Consider the following 21,691-nt stretch of genomic DNA (forward strand, 5'->3'; position numbering starts at 1 on the left):
TCTCAGCATTGAGGAAACCATTAATCTTGACCAAATTTAGAACTCCATTTTCAGAAATGCAGCCCCAAACTTGCAAGGAACCTCCACCATATTTCACTGTTGCTTGTAGACACTCATTATTGTTCCGCTCTCCAGCCCTTCGGCAAACAAACCTTCTACAGCAAAAAAAATCAAATTTTGATTCATCAGTCCAGAGCACCTGCTGCCATCTTTCTGCCCCCAGTTCCTATGCTTTCGTGCAAAGTTGAGTCGCTTGGCCTTGTTTCTATGTCGGAGGAATGGCTTTTTGGTTGCAACTCTTCCATGAAGACACTTCTGGCCAGACTTCTCCGGACAGTAGATGGTGTACCTGGGTCCCACTGGTTTCTGCCAGTTCTGAGGTGATGGCACGGCTGGACATCTTCTGATCTCGTAGAGAAATAAGCTTGATGTGTCTTTCATCTGCTGCACTAAGTTTCCTTGGCTGACCACTGCGTCTACGATCCTCAACGTTGCCTGTTTCTGTGTGCTTGTCTGGGAGAAACCTTGCTGATGCAGTAGAAGTACCCTGTGTCTTGTCGCTTTGCTCAGTCTTGCCATATGGTGTATGACCTGTGACATGAAACTGTCTTAAACAACCTCAGCTTGGTAGCAGAGTTTGTTCCTCACAGTTTTAAGCTCCTACACAGCTGTATCTTTTTCACTTTTATTTTGATTTCTCTTTTGTTTTCTCACTTTACATTTTGTAAGCTGTTAAAAAATAAACAATTATTATTCATATTTTTAAAAGCATTCTTAGTTTTCAGCATTTTTCCACACCTGCCTAAAACCTGTATAGAAATATGTCACAGTAGAGACTGGAATCCAGGAGAGTCCGAAAGAGATTGTAATGCTATCATTTCAACAATGCAGAATATAAAATAATAGGACATTCAAAACGAAACTATTCGATATCAAACTTAATTTATTATAATGTACACGTTTAGAACTGCATCATTGGAAAAACGCTACTAAACAGTTAAATAAAATTCCCACATTTATACTTTTTGTTTCCTCTTTTTTCAATAAACTCAAAGAGCCACATCAGAGGCTGAAAGAGGAGCCGCGGGTTGCAGACCCCTGGTGTAGCTTAACTAAGGCTACAATTGTTGAGTAAGTGCAAGAAAAACTTGTTACAATCTGATTAACAGAGGGGTTATCATATATCTAAAACATGAAGTAATTTTAGGTAGGATTCAGTCTGATTCGTCTATTTTCCAAAACATTTTGATGCAATCCGAATTTCTCCTATTAGAATTGGAGATTGTCCTGGTAGAATTCCAATCTCTCCTAGTAAGAGTCCAGAACTCTCCTGGATTCCATTCTCTACTGTGACATATGTCTATATATATATATATATATATATATATATATATATATATATATATATTTAATATTAAAGTGAATGTTCGTAACGTTATTACAGCATTTCCTATCGTCATCATTTAAATAAAGTCACAGTTTTGTTTTGTATTTTTATTCTTGTCAATAAAGTTGTCTCCAGAGCGTAAAATGTCTTAAAGTGAAGTGAAAAAAAAAAAATTTGAATTTAGGCCAAAATGTTAATTGTAAATTTTCGCAAAAGCCACCAGAGTGTACCACACACATCATTTTCTTTTTCATGTCTTTCTCCGCGCTTCATTTAATAACTGGATACAATTCAAATAAAACATCACACCCACCAGATATGCGGTAGCAGTAATAATTATTATCATAATAATATATTTAAATTAAAATATTAGGTTTGCTTTCACAATACTTATGTGAGCGAGTGCGATGGGATAAATCGAGGCAAAGCTCGGGACTGATTTATTATTACTTACGCTATGAAAGAATAAAAACAGTTACTGTTATGTCATTGTATTACTTTAAAACATATTTCCACAAACACCAGAGACACCATCTGACCTCCGCGCACACATGACGGCTCAGTCGCGGCTCAGGCACCACACTGACAACATCATGGCACCTCTCGGATTAAAAGCTATTGTTGGTGAAAGTATGTTTTCTTTCTTTATTAATCTGTAAGAATGTCTTGTTTTACTTTATTGTACTGTACCCATCTACGTAATGATTCATATTCACGTGTGATTTATAATATAAATAACGTTGAAGAGTTGGTGTCTGGAAATAACTTGTGAAAATTTTAAATTTTACTTATATAAAAATGGAGTTGTTTAAGATAATTTAAGTCGAGTGCAAGATAAAACGTTTAGAGTTTTCGATTTTAGTATATTGGTCGATTGGAAGAAAACATAAACACGATTTAACAGCAGAGGAGTTATAACTGAAATATCTTAAACCAAAGTTTTATAATTGAATGTTATTTATTTTTCTTTATAGACGAGTTTATTTTTTTGTTTTTACTTTAGAAATAAAATGCAAAAGCACCGTGACTGCCCTGGTTTAAATCCCGTTTTTCTAATCTCAGTCCTGCCGGATTATGGATTAGACATCATACAGACCCAGGATTTGGACGGAGTGTATCATCGTCAAATCTGACGACATTCTCCTGAAATCATTTAACTTTACATGTTCTACATTATAGGAATGACGTTTATTACCACTGTAACTACTAGCTTGTTGATTTGTATGTATATTGTTATTATTATAACGCAAATTGAAAAAATGTTTAATGCAAGTTCAGAACTCCTAGAAAAGGATGATGTAACGATACATGGACATTATGCCTGTGTGTGGTTGTTATTCATAAGCAATGCAGCATTAATAACATACAGTATTTTTTAGTTAATTGCCAGTGCCTGTAGTTTAGTTGATGAAGAACAAATGCATGTTTGATATATAACTCAACTTCACATAGTGGTATTGTTTTTGAAATCTTCTTTATAGTGCCATTTTTCAACTTCATTTTCCATCCTGCTATATTCATATATATATTAATCATACTTGTTGAATGAAGAATGGTTTCTTTGTATGAGTACATAGTTAAAATATGACACTTTTAGGGAATTGATGTAAAATGATTTATTTGTCATTTGTAAACTCAATTATTACATTGTATGCATACAGTAAGACACATTTTATGAAAGTAGCTGTATAAAAATGCTCTGTTTCTTTCCCTTTGAAAGAAAATGTCAATCACTGTCAAATGTTTTATTACATAATGTTAATGTATGTGTATTTGATGGAATATTAGTTTGTATTTTGACCTCTACTTTTGAATACCTTTATTATAATGATTAAAGGGCAACTAATGCATTTAAGTTTGTCTTAAATTGATCCTGGACCTCTATTGTTCTCATTAGTATGAGTTTGTTTGTACAGAACTTTCTTTTCATTGAAAGATTTACATTAGAAAATGTGCTTAAGCCCCGCCCACTGAAAAGGAAATGACATCTAGTTTCCCCCAAACACACCTACTTTGTTTTAATTGTTATGCATTGGGGTCTGACGCAATATGTCATCAATCCTGGAAGTGTCAACCTCCAAGGGACTTTGTGGTATAAACAAAGCGGGCGTGATTAAAGTTGGCTGGAGGAGGAGTGAAGCCTATTATTATGTCATAAAGGTACTTTCATTTTGTCAGGAAAGTTGTCTCTTGACATAAATTTCCCTTTAAATGTATCATTGTTGTTAGTTGTGTAGTATGATAATAGTCACCATTGAGTATCTTGGGGTAGGCTCAGGCCCACTCTGAAATTTGTCTCACCGTGTTTTAGTTTTCATACCTGGTTACCCTTTATATAGGTGTACATTGCATTGCATGCACTGCATGGAAACATTTACATGCAAAGTAGAATAAGACACAGTGGCCCTGCATAAAAATGCCCCCATTCTTTACATATTGTGAAATTTAAAAAAAACTATCATGTTTGCTTTGGGAACATCGAGTGTTTTTGTGCACTTTTATGGCAATGAAATCTAATTTAGAATCCAGTTACTAGGTTTAATCATTTATTTATGTTAAAAAATATTAATAAAAAATGTAATAGGAATTAACCCTGAGAATCACATAGAACCAAATGATTAACATACACTTTGTCTCTGCAAACATTATTTGTATAATAGTTCTTTATAATTAAATAAAGTATGAATCACTCTTAACAAATGGCTGTTTATGCCATATATGTATATGGTGCTGTACTGTAACGTGATGTCAGTTAACACAGAAACTGAAATAGCTTTTGCAGGCGGCACATTAGATAAGAGGATTGAGAGAGATTAGAGGCAGTGATTGCAAGTGGGAGGTCTCTTTGTCCAGTAGAAGCTTAAAACCCCCAGTGAGACAAACGGGCACATATTATAGCTTGACTTTAATTTGACTGTGCCATCTGCCTTTAATTTCATTTCTTAGCTCAGGGATTTTGCTCTTCAAATATATAAAAATGAGTGACTGAATAAATATGGTGGCATGTGTCACACATAGACATGCATAGGCCATGTTTACGTGACACTGGCGCCACTGAAAATGATCGGAGATTGAACAACTCTCAGCTGCTTAAAATGAGCCAGCGCCATTGATTCCCCGGCAGAATTCGGTTCAATTGTATCATCATTAGGCGGCATCATTGTCACCAACTGACATCAATCTAAGAAGTCTCCAAGGCACTTATTTTATAAACAAAGCAGGGAGTTACAGCTGAGTGGAGAAGGAGTGAAGACCATTATAATGGGCTCTTGTAACCTCTTGTTTCCCGAGACTTTTTTATACTATTTATCTACTTTTTATAATAACTTCATGATGAGAGACTTTCTGCATCTTAGAGAGGAAGACTTTAACATTTTAAAATATGTTATTGAGTCAGAAGAGTTAAGTTGTACATAACCATTCTTGTTCATTTTGCATAGTGCATATTTCCCCACAACATGCACTCATTGTGTTGCTGTTTCGATAAAACAAAAACATCAGATTCAGCCGAAAAACATTGTTGGTTAAACAGGCTTTTTTAGATCTCTTATTTGAATCCACAGTGTGATTGGGTGAAAGGGACCCTTTATTTACATGTGGCACCAGGACACCCTTTATTGCAGATCCACTTGTTAGTTTCATCAGATCAATGAACCCGTCTCTTACTATTTACCAATTCCCGCCTGGTGGTAAAATGGGTCACATGACGCTGCTGTAAAAATGTGGCTTATTACTGGGGTTTGCTGTTTGCTAGGAATGATGGGATGAGGCTCCTCTAGGAAAAAAAAGGCTCTTCCACAGCCTGAATTCATTGAATCTGATCTTTTCGTGTCCATCGTTGAGTTTGCTGGAAGTTGAAAAGCAAAATTTGAAGTGGACCATGCATCTTATCATGAATCCTTCTCGGAGGTTGATATCTACCAGAAGGAATGCAATGGGGCAAACCCAGGACGTCCTGGATATATTTCCCTGTAACCCCAGTAAGGCTGATACAGGTTTTTTTAAAGAAAGAAACCGGTCCACTCTACAGTTTATTGCCTGTAAAAATGCATACGAGTTGAATAATAAATATAGACACTAATTAATCAGTCTATTAATCAATATCTAAATATCCATACCTCTTTTTTACAGAGATTATGAACAATGTCATCAAGAAAGCTCATGAAAAGGGCAAATGGAAAGTAAGTGAGCCGTCTTATGTTGGTATATCATAAAATACATCTTCAAGTTTGGTTAATTTTATAATAATGTTCTTCAGGTTTTGGTGGTTGACAAGCTGAGTATGAGAATGATCTCTTCCTGCTGTAAGATGACGGACATCATGTCAGAAGGAATTACTAGTAAGTACGGGCTATCACTCCATATGATTTTTGGTTTCTCGCTACCGTTCTCATCATGGCTCCCACTCAGATAAATGTTTGACAACAATAAAACACTCACTACATGTTTGCTTCTCCTCTCATTCATAACACAACTAATCACACATTAAACATCCATACGTTTATAGATACTACCTCTTTACACTTGTTTACTATTGGACCTATTATTGGACCTGGCATATTATCTGTGTGGTGATTGATTGTTTTCTCTGTCATTAGTTGTGGAAGATATAACAAAGCGACGGGAACCTCTACCAAGCATGGAGGCCATTTATCTCATTACACCCAGCGACGAGGTAATACAAAGTTTAATCGTCAATACATACGTATTTGGTTGTATCATTTTAGGAAAAGGACCATAGAGAACACTGAAAATGAAACGGTACTAACATGTTTTAAAAAAAATAATATATATATATATATATATATATATATATATATATATATATATATATATATATATATATTGAGAATAAGGTTTAAAAGCTTAATTTAGAAAAAAACTATTTGAAATGGTTTAAAATTAAATTTTAAACTTTATTTATTAAAATTAAATGAAAAAGATATATATTAAAATTACATTGAATTATTACATATAGTAAATAATTCAATTGTAATTTTCTAAAAATACCAACAATAATAATAACTTTCCATTTCATTCTCAATTCATTCTCAAAATTGTCCTTTTACGTAGCCAACTAAACTCTCTGCTCTATATTCTGTTGCTTCAAACTATTCTATAGAAAGTTTAGATAATTTTTAAACTGAGCCCTGGACACTGCTTCATGAACCTTCATCAGCCCATGACTACTGAGAGGAGCTAACATTTGTTACAGACCATGTTGTTTTGCACTCAAAGCTTTTGTTAGGACAATATTCAGGGTGAAATCGCCTGCAGTTTACTTTTTTGTTGTGGCAGCTGTTCAATCAAGATGTTTCTTGGAGATTGAAATGGAGTGGAGAGAAGAGCTGTTCTCATTATTTTTGCCAAATATTTATTCTCCTTTATCTAATTTTTTTATTACGTTTGTTTTTTTGATTATTTATTATTGATGTTACATAATGCTGATTTGTATCATTTATGTGTTTGAAATAAACATTACTTTCACTAAGAAAAACGTAATATGTTTACATTTTACTTCTCTTATTTGAAACAAAAGGGCCAACAGAAGTCCCTCAGTTCTCAGTGGTGAAAGGCTACTCTCCAATGTTCTGTATTTCAAGGAAAAGCCAAACTATCTAAAGTAGTTTTTTTCATTTGCCAGGGTTTGAAGAAAATCAGGGTGGAAGCTAATAATTCTCAACATTATAGGGCGTCATAGCTCAGACGGTAGAGTGGTTGCTTGTGGCCTGAGAAGTTGCGGGTTCTATCCCAGTTCCGGACGAGATTGTGGCGTTGTGTCCCTGAGCAAGACACTTAACCCTGATGGTTCATGCATCGCAGCCTACTCCCATCAGTGCAGGATTGTGGGTGTGAATGGATGAATGTGTAACTTAGTGTTAAGCGCTTTGGGTGCTGATAAGCATAGAAAAAAGCTACATAAGTAAGAGCGATTTGCTATTTTTTATTTACCATTACCATTTATTGACCAATCAGAGAGAGCTCCACTGCTTCACTTATTAACTTTTACTTGAATCACGTTGTCATTGTTTTGCACTTGAAAAAAACAGAGTTCTCTAAAGCTACGTTAATGGTTGTTAATCAATTAGTTAATCAAATTTGTTTTCAGAATCGATCTTATTAAAAAAAAAAACTATTTTAGACCACATATTTCTGCTTAATTTCATTGCAGTGTCATTTCTGGTCCTCATAAATACTTTTATTGTCTTAATGATGACGTTTTGTTGACTTCCTAACCAGTCAGTTGAAGGCTTGATTGACGACTTCAGGGACCCTCGCAACCCCAGATACAGAGGAGCACACGTCTTCTTCACTGACAGTGAGTCAATATAGAAATGTGTTATGTCTCTCTCTGAAGTGTTGAGGTGTCATGGTCAGGTATGGGATTTGGTGATTTAATCAGTCCTACTTTCTTCCTTTTGAGTCCAAGAGTCATATCTTTATACAGTCATTCTAGTCACCGATTCACAATAATGGAAGATCCAAAACTCCAGGATTCTAACATTCTTGTTACACTGTAACCAATCATTTCCATTTAGAAGATGGAAATCCAACGAACAAACAAAAATGCAGTCTGACTGATGTAGTTGTCTCGACACTATGATTTATGACATAATTACACAAAATAAATAAAACCAGTTCCAAATCGTTTTTTGAGAGCACATTTTTCTTGCTGCTGTCACATTTACTTGTGAAGAAGAGGAGGGCAGGGGTGGGACGGTACAGTGCATTTAAGTAGGGGAGCAAACGTAAAACAAATAAGGGAAAAAATACGAAAAAAAGAAACCAGTAACATACTTGAATTAATAATAATAAAAATATTAATAAACATCTCATCCCTAATCAAGAATGTTACACTGATATGACAGAGGTAGTAGGAACAGATCTATGCTCTCTTGTCATTAGAAATTAATGTTGTACAATGTTAAGATCTGCATATGATCTCTGTTGTAGCAATCCCTGATTCCTTATTTGGACTCTTGACAAAATCTCGCGCCTCCAAATCCATGAAGGCCTTAACGGAGATCCACGTCGCCTTTCTGCCCTATGAATCCCAAGTAAGTAGTTTGTCATTATCCTCATCTTCTGTTTGTTAATGTGCAACTGTTTGCATTCCTGTAGTCTTTGAATCCTTTTAATACATGTTATCTTGGGGACCAGAATGATGTTTCAGTGTCTCCGTAGCAGATGTTACCCTGCCTTCAGTATCCCTGATGAAAAAGTTGAACATGCCGCCTTTACTATGAGAGAGGAAGTGTGAAGTGGTGATGGTGAATGCATTACCAACAACTGCCAGGCAGGAGATTAACCACTAGACCGGTTGAATGTCAGGTTCCTGTGATCAGGTCGAGCAAAAAAGAGTTCCCCATATTCCTCAATGCAAGTATAGGTCTACACACCCGGAAAAGGAGGAAATATAGTGACAAAAACACGGTTTTACTTGTGTTCACTCAAACTCAAAAGGTTTTCTCTTCAATTCGTACCTACCAGAGCTAAACAATTAATATTCACATCCACATTGCTCATGATATGAAGGAAATTCTCAGCAGATTGAAAATATTGAAAAGGGATGAGCAGAGAATGGAGCTGGCCCAGATACAGGAGGAGCCTCAGATAACATCTCCCTCCTAAAACAGATACAGCTAGATAGTGAAGACTACAAACTAGCAGTTTCAAGGAGGCTGGTGACATTATGGACAATTGCATGGACAGTTGATCGATTGAAGCAACATTATCATCTGGTCAAAAAGGAACATGTGCCTGAACACAGAAGAACGTTCCCTACAGCGAGCACAGCATGGTGCGTGTAAAGAGGCTGGAGACATTTCTCATAAGCGCAGGCACATGTAAGGCTAATAGATGAGTCACAGACTACAAAAAGATAAGCGATGCAGAACGCCCAAAGGGTCTTACACACCCCAACATCTTGAATACTGTTATACCCGCTTCAAGGGATCAACACAACTACTCGTTCCCGGCCTGCCCATCCTTCGACAACCCTCGGAAATTTAGAAGCCATTTTATTCTTTATCCAATAATCCCAGAATGATAGGATTATTTCCCCCAGTTTAAGAGTTATATATTTAAATCTAGCAAGGCATGTCTTTCATAGTTACATTTTCACTGAAAACCATGTTCCTTATGTGAACCCAAGAAATGCACAAATGTACTTTTTTATGATATAAGTGGATTTTATTAATAATGTGTTTTGTGTACAGGTCTTCTCTCTGGATAGAGTGGATTCTTTCCAGGACTTCTACAGTCCTTTCAAGGCAGACGTCAAGAACAACATGCTGGAGTCTTGTGCAGAGCAGATTGCCACCCTGTGTGCCACTCTCAAAGAGTACCCAGGAATCCGATATAGAGCGTAAGAGTTTTTTCTTGTTACTAGTCTTCATAATATTTATTTATGACCAGCTTTGTATTTTCTTATTTGAAAATAGATAAATGTGGGTTCTTTTTGACACATAAATATCGCACATTATAAAGGATGATTAAAGGTTTATAAAGGTATTTCAAAAGATTAACCCAGGTTCATTTAAATATTTATAAAATAAAATATCATTATATTCATGATTCTTCAAATAAGTATAACCTTCCATTAACATTATATATTTGTATAGATCTTTTTTATTAAAAGAAGAAAGTGACATCCTTATTTTTTCTTGATGCTACTTGTGTTTCTTATCATAAAAAAATACTTACTTAGCGTGAGCACCCCATAGATAGAACTTTGACCATAAGAGAAGAGTTTTTTCCGCTTAAATAAGAGTTTCATACAAAGTTCCAGACATTTCAGGATCCGGAAGACAAAGTTTCAAAATCCCCTACTATTTGAGAATTTGAAGACCTACACAAGCACCCTGTATACAGTTTAATGTACAGTTTAATTTTGTCAAAAGAGTTTTGTCTCATGATTGTTGTAATGCATATATCTGTTTCAATGTTTTGTAAAATTACAATTATCATTGATGGCATTTTTTTTACTAAATCATTGGAATCATTGACTTTTGACATCTGTAAATCGTGAACAGTACTAATAAGACATTTGGATGTCATTAGATACTGTAATTCACTATAGTGAGACAAAATGTTTTATTGATAATTGTGTATGGATCACATTCAATGTGGTATTTTGCAGATATACACTTTTGTTTGCTTTCATGATACATCACTAAAAACCTTTTGCATCCGGATGATATGTATCTAACCTACATATAACGTAACCTATTTAAGTATGTGCAAATAGTTATTTCCCGTGCACTTAAATTGGATTCAAACTTCCAGTGTTTTTTTCAGCTAACTTTATGTACTTTTGTTTTTCTATGTGTTCCTGTTCAGTGAGTACAAGGACTGTGCAACTCTAGCCCAGATGCTCCAAGAGAAGTTGGATGGTTACAAAGCTGATGACCCCACCATGGGAGAGGTAAACAGCAAGTCAGGATTTTATTGACAAAAACAATCATTAGGGTTATTTTTTCTTTTTGCAATATTATTACAGATTCATGCAGTACAGTATGATATCACAGAGCACTTCTATAACTACACTCAATTTAATAAACTCTATACAACTATTTATTGAAAATTCTGTGCTTGATTGTAATTGTAATTTGCAACTCTTATGGACCTTCAGGGCCCAGACAAGTGTCGGTCTCAGCTGCTGATCCTGGATCGTGGATTTGACCCTGTGTCACCCCTTCTTCATGAGCTGACTTTGCAGGCCATGGCCTATGATCTGCTGGGCATTGAGAACGACGTTTACAGGTGCAATGAATTGATTTTGACACAAATGTCTTTCTGTTTCATTTCATTGCCGCTATTTGTATTTATCTACAAACCTGCTTTCAAGCAAAAATAAATACACTATGTGTTGTTTTGTAGTAGGAGTAATAGTGGTAGTACTTGTTTTACCTAATAATTGATTGATGTTTTGTTTTCTTTACAATTAAAATGCAAACAAACACGTTGAAAATCACTCAGTTTTGAGACCAGTGGGATGGGAGAGACAAGGATGAAGGAAGTGCTCCTGGATGAAGATGATGACCTCTGGCTGACCCTGCGACACAAACATATAGCCGAAGTTTCGAAGTGAGTGCATATCCTTTTGACTCTACATATTTCATATAAAACGTTAACTCAAGTTTAATCATTTGTATCCTTTGTAAATATAAACTATATCTCTGTTCTCCTACAGTGCTGTCACTCGTTCCCTTAAAGAATTCTCTGCCAGTAAAAAGATGAACACTGGAGAAAAGGTAGGAATCAAGCTTATTTTGTAGAAGTTGATGGTAAAATAACCCCCTTTGCTGCAGTTTGAAGAACAACGTTGTTGTGGCTTCATCTGATCTGCAGCCCCATGTTGAAAAGAACTCAGAAAAACCCGTTTTCCTTTCAACCAGGAATACTTATGGCATTACAATTATCCGCATATCAGTCAGTAAATGGAATTCACTGCAGCTGAACAGGTACATTAAAATGCAGGCTGCAGCAACAGCAAGTTTTATTCAAGTGATCTGAGATATCAACTGACCCACATATTTTTAAAAATGCTATCACATGATAATGTGTAAGTAAACAGGAAACATTTTTATTTTTTATCAATGTACAGATTAAATAACCAACAAATTATCATTTTAAGAATACATTTAACTTATTCTGATCTTTCTTTCAAGTCTCTGTAAATAAAGTAGTTGAGTTGCCAACCTGATGTGTGAAATGTTAAGCAGATCTCCACCAAATTGTTTAAATAGCGTGTTTTTAATAGTTGTATTTAATACAGACTGTGATATGAACATTTGTGTGAATACAAGTTGCAATAAAGATGTTTGACATTTTAACATCTGTACTCAAATGTACATTGGTTCTGATACATAAAGGGATTGAATTTGAATTTGTGTGTATGCACAGATTTGTAAATTTTTGGGTGTGCACCATTTTCTGGATTTTAACATATACCAGTTTTCAGTTGGACATTTCCGTAAATCTAAGCCCATGAGGCTCCAGGACCGTCCTGTTACAAAGAGTAATCCCAGAGAAACCCCGCATTACTTAAATGAAAAGTTTTATGTGCTGGATTTAACCAGGATTTGAGATTGTTGAAAGATACATCAACACGTGATTTTCCCTCTGCAATAATTAGATACTTGTAAAAGTCCATTTTTGTCACATATTATGTATGTTTTTGTCACAGACAACCATGAAGGAGCTGTCACAAATGCTAAAGAAGATGCCCCAGTACCAGAAAGAGCTCAGCAAGGTATGAACATTTATCTTAAACTAAATAAATATGCATCCTCAAGCATAAACTTAATATTATCCTAAAGATTTTAAATGTTTACATAAACACTCATTTTTATATATCTACATGCTTTATTAATATTGACACTCTTATGTGCAAAGTTTCACATTGGTATTTTCATTCGTTAATGTACAGATATTTGATAAAATTCGACAAAAAGCTAAAATAAACAACAGTGTACAATGTAAATAGAACTGGCCCTTGTTTTAATAATAATCTTTAAAAAAAAAAACTGAAACAGACAAGTTTACACTTACCGAGTTACCAATCTGTTTTCATTGTTGCACTGAATATAAAATATATTAGATTTGATTAAATAGATACAACTCTTTGTCATTGGGAAATTCAAAACATAGAGTATAAATATTTCTAAAAACATGTACTTTATTTTTTAAATATATATAACAATATGAAAAGAAGTATTGGAACGTCATCATACATATATCTGATATATTCTTTATGTTTTTATACTTACTTGTTTACTTATACCTAATGTTTTCAGCATCAAAAATATATAATACGAACTCTACGTTTCTTTCTTCATGCACATGTGCTAGTATTCAACCCATCTCCACCTGGCTGAGGACTGCATGAACCGCTATCAGGGAACTGTGGATAAACTCTGTCGAGTCGAACAGGTAATGAAGGATTTTGAAAGAACTGATGAGAGCAAATAAGAATAAGAAATATAGATGTTGAGTGTTTAAAGTAGTACATTAGTCTTCGACTCAATGTCCCAATTTAGATTTTCTCTACTGTAACCGGTTATGTCTCTTAGGACCTGGCGATGGGAACTGATGCGGATGGAGAGAAGATTAAGGATCCTATGAGACTAATAGTTCCGATTCTCCTGGACACTAATGTCGGCATCACTGATAAGATCCGGATCATTCTGTTGTACATTTTCATGAAGAACGGTCAGAAACTTGAATTCTAGAAATAGAATAGAATAGAATCTTAAAATAATGCAGGTCATTGACGTTATTTGGTTTCCAGGTGTAACTGAGGAAAATCTCTGTAAGCTGCTTCAACATGCCAGCATCCCACCGGAAGACAGTGACATCATATCAAACATGGCTCATATGGGAATTCCCATTATTTCTGAGGTAAACTCATACACAACAGGCTCATTCAAAAAGTCCCCTTGTGGCCACATCTTATCTAATGAGCGTGACTAGGTGGCTGTTTAAATTTTACCCTTTAACCCTTGTGTTATCTCAGGGTCAAGGTGACTGGTAGTTCTTCCAATGAATGTGTTTGTGGCATTCCTAGAGACATATTTTACAATTCCATTAGACTCGTTTTATATTTGTTCAATATAAAGAAATTTCAATGATGCAATTAAAAAAGTAAATACTAAAAAAGTAAATTGTAAAATATGTCCTAGAGACATATTTTACAATTCCATTAGACTTGTTTTATATTTGTTCAATATAAAGAAATTTCAATGATGCAATTAAAAAAGTAAATACTATAAATGTTTTAACATGCTCTGTGAATTTCAGGGAACTGTGAAAAAAGCCAAGAAGCCAGACCGAAAAGAACGGGTCAGTGAGCAAACCTACCAACTCTCCAGGTGGACTCCTCTGGTCAAAGATCTTATAGAGGTATTTGAAAGGGGTAAAAAAAAATGAAGACTTGTATTTAGTGGGGTTATTGATCATAAAAGGACCAATTAAGAGATTCCCTGATTTACTATATAATATATAATGTTGTCATTTTTGTGTCCCTACAGGATGCTATTGAGGACAAACTTGACCCTAAACAGTACCCGTACATTTCTCAAAGACAAGTGTCTGCTAAAGCCAGTGCTCCCTCCAGGTGAGAAACCAAACTTCAGATGTGAATAAAATGAAATGTCATATAAGAGCTGATTTGTGTCCTTTTTAAATCATAGCGCTCGTTATGGTAACTGGCACAAAAACCGAGGTCCTACAGAAATGAAGACCGGGCCCCGGATTATCGTATTCATCATTGGAGGGATGAACCACAGTGAGATGCGCTGTGTCTACGAGGTCACTCAGACCAATGGAAAATGGGAGGCTGTTATTGGTAAATGAACACTAAACAACGTATTACACACATACCCCCTAATTGTGTTGGTAATTTCATAATATGAATAATTCTTATAGATTTTATTTTAAAGCTTATACCAAATTTGTGCCTTTGCTGTGTCAGTTATTCAACCAACACATTGTTACTATCTTTGTTTTATTTCACATATATTTAAAAATAAATACATTTGTGACAGGCATGTAAGACAGAAACAACAAATACTTGTCTAACAGGACAGAACAGACTTCTGAAGATAAAAAAGACTCCACAGGTGAACCAAAAAAAACTGGGGTTTCTTGATAAGGCTGAGGCATGATGTAAGACAGTAATTGGTGTGGAAAATTTGAACCATTATAAAATAAAACCACCTGGCCTAATGTGAAAATATAAACATATATATCACAATATTATTCTGGTGCCCTGGTGGTTAAATAATATAATATATAACACTGGTCGTCAACCTGTCCATCAAAAATCTGTTTAGTGGCATAGTCAATAATAAGGAACAGAAATAAAAACGACTATTATCTATGTGTTCTGTCTGCTCCTCCTAAACTGTTCATGATTAAATATAGATGAAATTGTTAACCGTAGTTAAAAGCTTTATTGTACTTTGCCAAACTGTATATAAATCAAAGTACCTGGCAGGGCCGGGTCTAGACAGGCATGTATGAGGGGGCAGCCACAAATCTTGAGGGAGCATTGTGCTGTTACTTACTTACTTACATGTAAGTTTGAGGGGGCACAACATTTATTTGAGGGGGCCAGGCCTACCTGGATGTTTCCAATTGTACAATACAAAATTGACAACAGATGAAACAGTTTATTTGATAGTAGAAGAAAATACAATTGTATATGTATAATGTACGAAAAATGAGTTTGACTTGTACTGTAAATACGGCATTACACTCAATTTCAATAACAAATAATTTATTAACGTGATAGTTTAATCCTTCATACTCTCATGGGGTCCAACTCACTGATGTCTCAACAGACTCTCATAAGAAGTGCTGCCTATATAATCTTGCATCAACTACATTTCATCATAACTCCTTCTCTGGTGTTGTCCTTCCAGGCTCAACACACATTCTGACCCCACCAAAGTATCTAAAGGAACTGCAGCACCCCGACTTCCTGGACCCGAATGCTCCACCAGAGGATACACCCCCAGAGTAAAAAAACCCAAACTTTCAACTTGTTTTTTTTGTCTTGAGACGTATTTATCTGTAAATAGAACAAGATACTATTGTTTGTGTTCAGTGGCAATTATTTTGTTTTAATGTTGGACGTAGCATAGAATAGGATACCTGGCTCTGTCAATGGGCTGATGATGCTTCATGAAGCTTGCTTTCTATTGAAACCTAACACTCTTTTTAAGCTCCCCAGTTCACACTAGACAGATTGCAGAGTGCTCTGTAGTAACTTTATCTTTCTTTGTATCTTATGCAAAATAATGAAGAAGAGTAAATATCCACTATAATGCAGCATTGAACCAACCGTTGTTTGAAATGTATGTTTTCTTGTAGACCATCTGCGTCTTGTGAAGTTCTTCTCTTTGCTTTACTTAGAAATCTGTTTGTTATAGGTATAGTTTCTGTGAATTTTAATCAGAAAATATAATGTATATTTGCTTTTGTTTTATTATTGTGACCTTCAAAGTAAACACTTTTTATTATTATTGAGTCTTGCTGTCTTGGTGTAAGACCTCATCATAACTGTTTCTTAATTTGACTTTCTTGTTCTACTTCTGTTAAAGATGTTTGGGACTGAACAAAGTACGGATTAAAAGCATAATCAGGACAATTTTAAAACTGCTCACATAGCCGTCTTCCCTGTGATGGCATAGTGCAGTTTTGATCAAACCTGTCCATCAAGCTTGCTAAAATAGGCAAGTCAGAATGATCTTTAAAAGTAATTTTTACTACAAAAAATCCAAAATATATTTTTATTAATAAATATATTGAACATTCTTCAAATGTACAATATATTTTTACGTTCCTTAAATAATAATATGAGCCAATATTGAACAACAAAAAAATTAATGTTGTGTTATAATAACATTTTTTGTCATTACCTGAGTTTACTCTGATGACTGATGTAACCAATGGCTTTAACTCAGTAACAGAACTGTCTGTGAGCTCTGGACTTAAGCAAAATCCCGGCTTTCCAAAAACACTTCAGACGAGCATAAATGAAACGGTGTTGTATGTGAGTGAATCAACCTCAGGATCTTCCTGAAAAGAATAACAAATGAATGATGCGTGATTCTTGAAATTGTTTGTCTATGATTAGAAACATGAACTGTCAATTTGCACACAGGCCTTCCCTTCATCTTAAGCTCTGACGCCAGGTTCTGGAGGTTTGCCAAAAAATGCAACATATTTTCTTTAAAAGCATTAACTGAGCTGACAATATTGATCTTTTCCTTGCAGCACTAGATAAAGTTAATTCAACAGTTTCGTCAAACTAGTTAAAAATGCCACTGAGCGTCATTTAATCGTTGCAGGAATTTCCCTTGATTCAGTTATTTCTTGCCAGTGCTGTTGTCAACCTTCTCTAGATGTGCACAGAATAGTTTTATAAGAAAATATCTGTTGTGAATAGAACATCTCTTTCGTGTCTACCATTTTGGCGCATAACACTTGATGTATTATGCAAAGGTAATTCAGGAAGTCAGGGACAGCATCATGCGGCTGGGTTTCTCAATAAAGTTTTTGAACGATTGAAATATGTCCTTGTGTCTGTTTTTTCATCGGCAGTTCTGTTAAAAGCTCCTCTTTTGCCGCGTTATCGGTAAACAGAATAAAAGTGCACATCTGGGTTTGTCACTCCCATCTGTAGAATCATCCAACCGCAGTGAGAAACGCTCATAATCTGTAACTGCACTTGACAGATTAAGAGCTCCAATCAAAAATAATATTTCTGCCTTGTTTTCAAAGTCTGGGAACAATGAGTCAGCTGCGTGAACGAATGCCTCTTAAATCATCTCTCCGTCTTGGAACGACTTGTTATTGTTATTAATGATGAGTTGACTCTCTCTGAATGCTTTAGTGGCGGCCTTCACTTTTGAAAAATGACTGCTGTCCAGACAACTGGCAGTTTAGTTCCTTCACCTTTCTCTTTCTCGGTTCACTTTTCAGGCAGGAAATCAATGTCAAATTTTCTATGTGAAAGGGTCATCTAAAATTACTGAGCCAAGACAGCCCTGAAAAGATCATCTTGTGCAGCTGTGAGACTCACAGTCACTTTTGTTTAATCGTGTTCATGGTCAAGTCATTCTGAGTCGGCTCCTCATAGGCAAGCACCTGGCAAGCGAATGCCTACAACATGTAACTGTCGTTCTAATCATTTTTGTATAAATCCTTTGTTTTGTATTTCATCTTTCATCTATAAATGTTTAGTATGTAGAATTTAAGTTTTTGAAGTTTTAGTTTCTTGAGATCTTGTGGGTTCTCGTGACATTAGTCAGGCTACAAGGAGACAACGAGCCACAGCTAGAAGAGCCAAAGTTAAATGTTCTTAAGAGTTCGGTACTGAAGAAGAAGATGAAGAAGAAGATGAAGAAGAAGAAAGAAACTCCAGAAAGTAAAGGATCCTTCGAGCTGCATGCTGCCAACGAGATATTTGTTTTATTTGTTATTTTGTATCATTTGTATCTCTTATGCTGTGCATGTAAGTAAGTAAGTAAGTAAGTAATATTTATTTATATAGCGCTTTTCGAGACCAGGGTCACAAAGCGCTTAAACAATCAAAACAATACTCAAAAAAGTACCCGTTTCTGTAATATTAACATATTTACATTGACTGTTCTTTTAAGTGGACTTGAGGATCTAACTAAAAGCAACCCAGTCGCTAGAAAAACACTTGTGTGTATATTTCGGGGGGTTACACAACATTCTCACAACATATACAATACACCAACATGTTATTTGCCTGAGTTGACCAAGGTTAGCCCAGAAGCTACAAGAGATATGTATGAATCGAAGTGTTCTGAAGACACAATAAAAAGAAACAATCTAGTTCCTTCTCCTGGCCTTCTTTCAAACGTTTAAACCTCCTCACTAGTTTCTCCTGAATTGCTGCATCCTGGCTCACTGGTGCTACCAAATTTTCTTGTACCCTTTTTTGGTATTGCAATGGTATCCTAGCTCCCCATATCATGTTCATACCATTTCATATAGAAAACAAATGAGGGCCAAAAATTGGAGGCAACCTGGAATGGATGATAGGCCTAATACGATGGATCATAGGCATGACATTAAAACAATGTTTTTGTAATTTTTCATTTTAAGCAATTGTTGCGCACTTAGAACCATAAACTAGATTCCAGGCGTGCATTGGTTTTGATGATTTTATTTCTCTGTAGACAGAAACACAGAAACACTTGACTCGGCTGCTTCGCACATGCTCGCTTTTCATCTAATTACTCGAATGAGCCGAACGGACCAATATTTAAATTTACACTTATTATCAAACGTTCCATTCTCAGTCTCACCATAAACATTCACAACTTTCTCACACATGCGCACATACAATACATACTTCTAATTTAAATACAATAACTTCTCGCGGGTAATGCACAAACTCAGACGCCTCTTGTCAGTCTAACACACGAACAACTATCACACTTTCTGCATATCACTGACATATTATTACCGTTCGCGTCACTCTTATTAACTTTCTCGTGCATTCACCCACCTGTAGACAGAAACACAGAAACACTTGACTCGGCTGCTTCGCACATGCTCGCTCTTCATCGAATGACTCGAATGAGCCGAACAGACCCACAAAGACCCTAAAGCTGCCCATAGTGCCTGCTAAAGTTTAACTCACTGTCCCTGTCTAAAAATAGAAATACAATTGTTCTGCACACATGAATGATACAAATTAACAAAACTCACAAAATAACATAAAATAATGAAAAATAAATAAACAAATAAGAAAGGGGTGCTCTTTCAATATGCTAAATATTACTATTGCTCCACACTCTCCCCTCCAAAATAAATGTCGTCTCGACATTCTGCATTTCCCAGTCTCAAGTCTATAACTGGTGAGTTGTAGCAGCAATTCGTATGGGAGTCAGTCTTTTAGGATACTCTCTGCACAGCAACAGTCTTGACACAACACGCATCTCCCTCTTCATGTCATGCGTCAGCCACAGAAACCACTGGCCAGGTGATATCTGATGTGCTACTCCGCTACTTAGGCGGGCTATGTATCCTGGACTGAAAGGTTTTGCTCCTATTTCTACCACATCAACCCACAGACCCAAATGTACTGTGTACCCAACATGTCAGTAGTACTTCTGTGTAAATGGTCTGGACTCTAGTACTCTACTTGAAACAATCAAAAATCACTAAACTTTTACTAAACATTTTAACACTACTACTTAATTACAACTATAACCTTAACATATCAATGTGTAATTGTGACTTTTTAACTCTTAACTGTAGTCATTACTGGTGTTTGCTTGTGAGTGTTGGTTCACCTAATGTGTTGTATGTGAGTGTTATAGGTGGATTTCTGCGTCTCAAAGGATACTTTCTGGTGGGAGGTGACTGTGGCTCTGAGTCCATCTTGTCTGCTTCACCAGCTATCGCTCATCCACCTCCAGCACCATTTCTCTGTCAGCTGCTTGTGGCTGGAATTCCTCTGCTTCCACTCGGAGTTGGCTTCTGACCAGGTTAAATGGTTCTGCTGGATGTGCGGTGATGGCTCTCCAGTTGCTTTCATCTTCTGAGCTACTGTCAATGTCCCTCTCCCTCTCTTCCACTTGTCTCTTTCTCTGTCTGTCCACTTTAGTGTTCCTCTACGTCAATGGGCAAAAAGTCGCAGGGCAGTAACAGATTTCTGTGCAGCACTTGTCTTTCCTGGGCCTGTCTCAGGTCTTAGCTCGTATACTGGACTCAATTTGTGCTTTCTTTCCATCACTACATGGACTTGATCCTCCCAATAAGACCTAAGTTTTCCCGGTCCTCCTCTTTCTTTGAAGTTCCGCACCAGCACTCTACTCCCTGGCTGCAGTTCTGCTCCATGTATCTTTTGGTCATACTGCTTCTTCGACCTTTGTTGTGCCTTCTGGACTGTTTCCGATGCCAACGCATATGCTTCTTGCATCCGTTTCCTCCACTTACTGACATAGTCACAGTGAGATTTGCTTTGTTCACTTGGTGTCAAACCAAACATGATGTCGACTGGTAGACGGGGGTTTCTGCCGAACAGGAGATAGTATGGGGCATATCCCGTGGCTTCGCTACGTGTACAATTGTACGCGTGTACAACCTTCGCCAAGGAGCTCTTCCAGTCTGATTTGGCTTCTGGTGTCAGATTTCTCAGCATGGAAAGGAGTGTCAGATTAAACCGTTCTACCTGACCGTTCCCAGCTGGATGGTAGGGTGTTGTTCTGGAGCCCTTTATACCGCAGTATTCTTCCAACTTTGAAAACAACTTGTTTTCGAACTCTCTGCCCTGATCATGATGTAACTTGGCAGGAAATCCAAACTTGAGCACAAAGTATCCGAAGATCTTCTCCGCTGCCGTCCTGGCTGATTTGTTGGTACAAGCATAGGCCTGGGCGAAGCGCATAAAATGATCCATGACCACCAAGATATACTCATATCCTCCTTTGCAGCTTTCCAAGTGCAGAAAATCTATTGAGACCATCTCAAAGGGGTATGTAGTTACCACATTAACCATTGGTGCTCTTGTTATCTTGTTTGGACGCTTCTGCTTTAGGCAGCGGCACACCTTGGTGACGTAATGATCCACATCTCTTTGCATACGAGGCCAATAGAAACGATCACGGATCAAACTGAGTGTCCGCTCTACCCCGAGGTGTCCCATTTCCTCATGCAGTTCCCTGTAGATCAGCTGATGGAGAGATTTTGGCAGTACCAGTTGAGCTTGAGCTCCTGACTTTCTATACAAGATACTCTCGTCGTTGACAAACA

At 36.4% G+C, this 21,691-nt stretch overlaps 1 protein-coding gene across 1 annotated transcript; it reads left to right on the forward strand.

Moving 5' to 3' along the window:
- Window positions 1–1,949: 1,949 nt before the first annotated feature.
- stxbp1b (syntaxin binding protein 1b) lies at window positions 1,950–17,469 on the forward strand. Its single transcript, XM_087797842.1, has 19 exons — window positions 1,950–2,017; window positions 5,519–5,568; window positions 5,646–5,727; window positions 5,986–6,062; window positions 7,628–7,706; window positions 8,342–8,445; window positions 9,607–9,755; window positions 10,730–10,814; window positions 11,022–11,152; window positions 11,369–11,476; window positions 11,583–11,643; window positions 12,579–12,644; window positions 13,244–13,324; window positions 13,465–13,603; window positions 13,683–13,792; window positions 14,192–14,293; window positions 14,422–14,507; window positions 14,584–14,738; window positions 15,817–17,469. Exons 1-19 carry the CDS (start codon window positions 1,981–1,983, stop codon window positions 15,915–15,917), a joined length of 1,803 nt encoding a protein of 600 aa, XP_087653968.1. The 5' UTR covers window positions 1,950–1,980; the 3' UTR covers window positions 15,918–17,469.
- The last annotated feature ends 4,222 nt before the right edge of the window (window positions 17,470–21,691 follow it).

This window comes from Callionymus lyra, chromosome 1 (assembly GCF_982586985.1).
Source record: "Callionymus lyra chromosome 1, fCalLyr1.hap1.1, whole genome shotgun sequence".
NCBI lineage: Eukaryota > Metazoa > Chordata > Actinopteri > Syngnathiformes > Callionymidae > Callionymus > Callionymus lyra.